Source organism: Pteropus alecto, unplaced genomic scaffold (genome assembly GCF_000325575.1).
Source record: "Pteropus alecto unplaced genomic scaffold, ASM32557v1 scaffold137, whole genome shotgun sequence".
Taxonomy (NCBI): domain Eukaryota; kingdom Metazoa; phylum Chordata; class Mammalia; order Chiroptera; family Pteropodidae; genus Pteropus; species Pteropus alecto.
The window spans coordinates 4,579,866-4,585,663 of NW_006440135.1; the positions used below are offsets into that span (position 1 = coordinate 4,579,866).

Sequence of the window (5,798 nt, forward strand, 5' to 3'; positions counted from 1 at the left end):
CGCGGCGGCCCCGGCCACAGCGGGGCGCGGGGCAGAGAGGGACACGCCGTGATGACCAGGAGCCAGTTCAGCCTGAAAACAGCAGCCGCGCGGGCGGCTGAGATCACAGAAAGCAGAAGCCAACGGGAGAAACGCAACAGGCGAAGCCACCGTCACGGACGACAGTTTAGCATATCTGTCCCAGCGACCGAAAGTAGCAAGAACACAGATTCGAGCAGCACAACGGCCAAGCTGACGAGAAGGACAGACACAGCACCCCACATCCAAGCACTGCGGGGTGCACACCCTCACCGAGAGCACGCGGGCGCCTCCCGGGGAGCTCGGGCTCGAACTCCTAGCGCAGGCTAACGCGCCACGGCGGGGTCGGATCCCAGCGGATCTCAGAGGCAGGAGGACAGGACAGGGGCAAAACCGCCAAACGTTTGGCAACTGAGCAGCTGCCACCCAAACAGCGCGCTCGTAAGTGACCACGTCAAGGCAGAAAGCACAGGAAAAACCAAAATGTATTTCGCATCGAATAAGGAAAGCACAGCAGATTACGCAGCCCCTGGAATGCACAGGAGTCGCCATCGGAGGGGACTTCGCAGCGTGTCGAAGGGTCGAATGTGAAGAGAGGCACCGAAAATCAGCGATGCAGCGTCCCGTTCCAGAAGCCGGAACGAGACCATCCAAATCAAAGCGAAGCACGGAGAGGGCGAGACAGCGTCTAAAAGTCCGAGGGGCGGACACAGAAAGGCGGTGGAGAAAATCCCCAGCCCGGACTCCGACTCCGAGAAAGGGCTCGCGACGTGGGGGGACCACGAGCGACATCCTTGAAAATATAATTTACCAAAATGCCCACAAAAAGAAACAGAAAGTCTGAATAGTCCCATATTTCTTGAGGAAATTAAATTCACGGTAGGAAACCTTTCTGCCTAGAGAACTGCAGACCCAGCCGGCCGTTTGGAAAGAACCCGCCACGGGCGTCTTGCCCCAGGTGGTTCACATTTTTCGAAGCTGCGTAAATCGTGTTGTAAAGTTAACTCTCGTGTTCTAAACCGTCTGTTGCGGGGTGTGGAAATGAGACCGATTTCGGAGTCGATTTCGGAGTCAGACCTCGTTGACCACTCCCCTTCGTCCCGAGCGCCGGGCGCCACCATGTCCCGCACCCCGGGCGACGTGTGACCCTTCTTTCCCGTCCTGCGGGGCGGCTTTCCTCCTGGCTGGCGAGCGTGGAGGACAGAGCGAGGGGCCTCTGGCCGGCTCTGACCTGCGGGGTCGTTGCCCAGCCGCCTCGGCAGCAGCTCCATCTCCCGCGGCTGTGTGGGTGCCGCCTCAGGTTAGGGACCCTTGCCTCGCCCCCATTCTCGGCGTGCAAAGTTTTCCTCCTTGCTCGGTCTGACTTCCCGGAGGCGGAGGCGGAGGGGGCACGAGCCCCCGCCCCCTGTGCTGAGCAGCCCCTGGCCGGCTCCTCCAACACTCCAGCGGGGCCTGGACCGGCGCCCCCCTGAGTTTAGCGGCATTCAGCTGGTGCCTTGTGTTTGGGATGGTTCCAGTTTTGTTGGTGACAGGCTGGCTTCTCGGCCTGGTTGGTGGGCCTGGGGTGAGGGGAAGGACACGGTTGATCACCAGCTCCTCCAGCGCCTACTCCTGGGACTTGAGGGTCTCAGTGAGGAGGTGGGGGTTGGGGGTCTGCCCTGACTGTGGGTGGGGTGCCGTTTCTGGGCCGGGGGTCCCAGCCAGGGGACGTCAGGGGACACAGCTGTGGTAGGGGTCTCTTCCAGCACTGTGGGCCTTGCCCAGAAAGGAGGGGGAGCAGAGCAAAGGAGGGGTGGTCCAGACAGCCAGGCTCCCTCCGCGGGATGTGGCCAGGGGTCGGCAGGCCATCAGGAGGCCTGACGGGGACGAGAGGTCAGAACAAGTCTTCCTCAGGAGCTCAGCGGAATCAGGGACTCCCCGTCCCCAAGGGTGGAGGGGACGCCAAGCCAGGGTCACAGGGGTCAGGGCAGGTCCAGGACCCCTAGGACCTCGACCCTGCCCCAGACCCCCACCTGCTGGGCCCCAGCAGTGGGAGGGGATCGGGTTGTGCCGGCGACCTCAGCCCTTGGCCACCGTCCAGCAGGTCGGAGGTCACGTCCTGGGGATAGTGGCCGAGGAGGCAGCGTTGGAGGTGCTGGCTTGACACACGGCTCCCACAGATGCCTCTCGCTTGGCGATGGGCTGGAGCGGCCCTCGGCCTAGAGGCACCACAGGCTGACCCTGGAAGAGCCCGCGCTGGAGGTTCGTCGTGACAGCGATCAGGTCGGACCCGGCCAGTGCCCGCTCCCCGAGGGCCTGGGGTCTCGGCGTCTGGCGCATGGCGGGTGCTCGGCCGCAGTCGCTGGCTGGGAGTGTCTGAACTGGGGCCCTTCCCGTCTTCGGGAGCTAGCGTGAGACCATGCTGGGCGCCGAGGGCCTGTGTGTGCGGCCTGCACGGCTTAAACTTGACTCTCATCCCTCCCGTGTCGTCTGCAAAAGCATCGATTCTGAACCCTTATTGACAAGACGTTTTTCAAGACACATGGATGATTTTCATCACTGGAATTTACTGCGATGGACCAGAAGCGATGTTTTTCCCTTTTATTGTCTTAATTTTGAGGTTCAGTTGCTCGCGGCAAGCTACTAGATTGCAGCACCTTTGGGACTGTTCATTCGTATTCTGTTAAGATTCCAAGTGCGCCGTGTGGTCACGGTGTCTCCGCGTGCGCTGCGGGCTAGACGTGGGTGCCCCCCTTTGTATGCTGCACTGTGGTCCCCACGGTGGCTGTGCTTGGGGCCTCGGAGGGTGACGAAGGCTAACTGACCTCAATGGTGGAGCCTGACCCAGTAGGGCCGGGGCCCTTACGTGAAGAGGGGAGACAGATGTCCCGTCCCCTCTCCCCTCATGCCTGCGCCCCAAGGAAGGGCCATGCGAGGACACAGTGACCGTCCCCAAGGCAGGAAGAGGCCCTCGCCAGCACCGAGGCCCTGTCAAACTCGATCTTTTTCTCCAGAATTGTGAGAAAGTAGATTTCCGCTGTTCAAGCGGCACTCTGCCCGCCCGTGGCAGTTTGCTCTAGACAACCTGCGGGCAAGGCCAGGCCCCCCACCGCCCCACGGAACCCCCAGGTGATCCAGACACTGGGGCGCAGGGCGGGGCGGCCTCGTGGTGCTGCTCAGGCCTGCCTGGTGGCCCTGGTGACTATGGCTGTCATCAGCTCATCGCACCCCCTCAGGGCCCTGATGGCATGACGACCCCTCCCGGCACACACACGCCCAGGCCTCTGGCTGCACTGGGCCACAGGGAGAGCGGGCTGCGCCCTGCACAACCCCAGGGGGCGCTGCTCACAGTGGTAGCCCTGGAGAGCTGGCTCCTGCAGCTCTACCTAAAGCCACACAGCCCGGTTAGAGGAAGAGCTGCTGCCGGCCCCTGGCCCCACTGGGCGCAGACGCAGTCATCGACATGTGCCCACCGACCTTGCAAGCGGCTCGCCTGAGTCTGCTGCCCTGCGTGGCCACCCACGCCCCCCAGGCCATTCAGAGGCTTGCTTCCTGTCAAGTCCCCTCGGTCCTTGGGCAGCCGGTGGCCACCCGTGTGGCACACCGTCTGATGGAAATGGCCAGCCTCAGCCTTCCCTCTGAACCGCAAACCCTTCTGCCTCCAAACTGCCTCCTGGGTCCCGGAAGGAGCTGCTCCCAGGGGAATGCCGGGAGCTCTTCGGACAGGTGCTGGTGAGAACCCTCGAGGGCGGCGTGACTGAGGGTCACTGGCCATCACAGTACATGCCATTCTGGCTGGCCTTGGCCTCCCTTTGGAATGCGAGGGCATCATCTTCAAAGATGACACCCTTGCACAGGCCCCACCCAGGGGGCGTGGGGTGGGTGGGTGTCTGCTTGCAGGTCATCTGACCACGCCCAGCTGGCTCTGCCTCTGGGACAGGAGGCTGAGGCTGGAGCTGGGAGCGACCACCCGCCCACCGTGACCCCCACACAGGGCCATCCTGGCAGCTTCCAGGCCCATAGTCCCATTGCCAGGTGCTGAGGCCCAGACCCTGGGCTCAGCTTGGTCCCGACACCTCTCCTAGGCTCATGACGACCCCCGAGGCTGGCCTCCCTCCCTCACCCGGGGTCCCTGGGCTACCACAGAGGCCTTATGGCTAGAAAGTCTCCCAGGGACCCCCCAGCGAAGACCAACACTCTCTGCAGCTCCCTCCAGATGGTCACTCAGCCTCACCCACCATTCTGCCGGGTCACCCAGTTGAGCATGATTTGAGCTCATTCTCTCTCCACATGACTGATGACCACCTCCCATCCACCAGAAACCAAGGAATGAAGTCATCCAGCCCAGCACCATCCTTGCCTCCTGAGATCCCGACACACACTCAGATATTAGAAGACGCAGCCATCTGCCCCCACCGCCCCCTGCCCACTCATCCAACCCAACCCGCACCTCTGCGGGGCGCTGTGTGTCAGGTACTGTTTTGGGCACTGGGATGCAGCCATAAGCCTGAGGCCTCCGTGCAGCCCGCGGGGAATGGACAGCCCCACGGAGAGGGCAGTCAACAGCAAGTCGAGTGGACAGAGTGTCAGAAACTGTGGAGGAACATGAGGGGGGGACCGAGAGGTCAGCAGATGGGACACAGAGGTGACCTTGGTGCAAAGCCCCTAGGAGCTCAGGGACCGTGGAGTGGAGGCCCGCAGAAGACGGGGCACCGGCCAGGGGAGTCTCGGGAGGGTGGGGGGGGGCCTTCCCTTGGAGTTGGAGGGTCCAATGGGACGGCCGACAGGGCAGGCGGAAGGGGTACAGGCGGGCGGGCGACCAGGGCCGCCGTGCTGAGTGGTGGCTGGTTCTGTTTGTCTTTTGCAGGTAGAGCAGACAGGTTTGCTGAGGTGGGGAACGGTGGGAGCTGAAGCAGAGGCCAGGTGTGCTTCCTAGGTGTGGGGCTGGACAGACATGGGGCAGCTCCTGCGGAGGCCGCAGGCTGGGTTTGGAAGAGTGAGGTGCCCCTGCATCGTGGGGTCTGACAGGCCCACGGCCCAGGCAGCAGGGAGCTGACGTGGACCCCACCTCCATGTCAACCTAAGCAGAACCCTGCCCTGGAAAGGACGTTCCAGGCCCTAGCCAGAGGTGGGGGCAGGGCCACTGGGCGCTGATGTCGGGGGAGGCGTGGCCCCCCCTGGGGAGGAGCAGCCATGGGCTTGGCTGGGTTGTGAGGCTGCAGGGGCCCTGGCTTTTGACAGGTTGTGGGATCCTGTTAAGAAATGCGGGTTCCCTGGAGGGCAGCAGGAGCCCAGCAGCCTGGTGCCCTCAGGCCCTTGGGCCCCCAGTGCAGTGCGCACAGCCCGGGTCCTGGCTTGGGGCGACGGTTTCCACGGCGGCTGAGCTCCCGGTTTCCACTCGGGAGCTGAGCGCATGCCACTGAGGGGCGTCAGAGGCACCAGGCGCCCACCACCCTGCAGCCAGAGGGACCCCGGCGCAGCCCGCACCCCGGCACAGCCCGACACCCCTGAGGCGGGCGCTGTGCTCCGCCCCCAAGGGAGGCTGGCCCATTGCCCTGCGGCCAGACCGCCGCACAGACCTCGCGGCCTGTGCCCTGCAGACCCAGGCTCCAGGACAGGGCGGGAGCAGAGAGGGCGCAGGCCGTGCGGGAGGGGGACAGAAGGGATCGGGCGCTCGGGGGTGGGGAGGTGAGGTCAAGCGGCCGGTCAGACCCGGCTGGGCGTGCCGGGCGCGCGGCGGTGTCTGAGCTCGCGTGCGCGCAGCGGGGGCGGGAAGGCCCCGCCCCGGGGCGGGAGGGGGC

At 64.2% G+C, this 5,798-nt stretch overlaps 1 protein-coding gene across 1 annotated transcript in view; it reads left to right on the forward strand.

Moving 5' to 3' along the window:
• Positions 1 to 3,701: 3,701 nt before the first annotated feature.
• SLC9A3 (solute carrier family 9 member A3) overlaps positions 3,702 to 5,798 on the forward strand; it is a 39,590-nt gene continuing 37,493 nt past the window's right edge. Inside the window, exon 1 of the mRNA XM_006917169.2 lies at positions 3,702 to 3,729. Within this exon, the coding sequence (XP_006917231.1) occupies positions 3,702 to 3,729 (28 nt within the window). The remainder of the gene's footprint in view (positions 3,730 to 5,798) is intronic.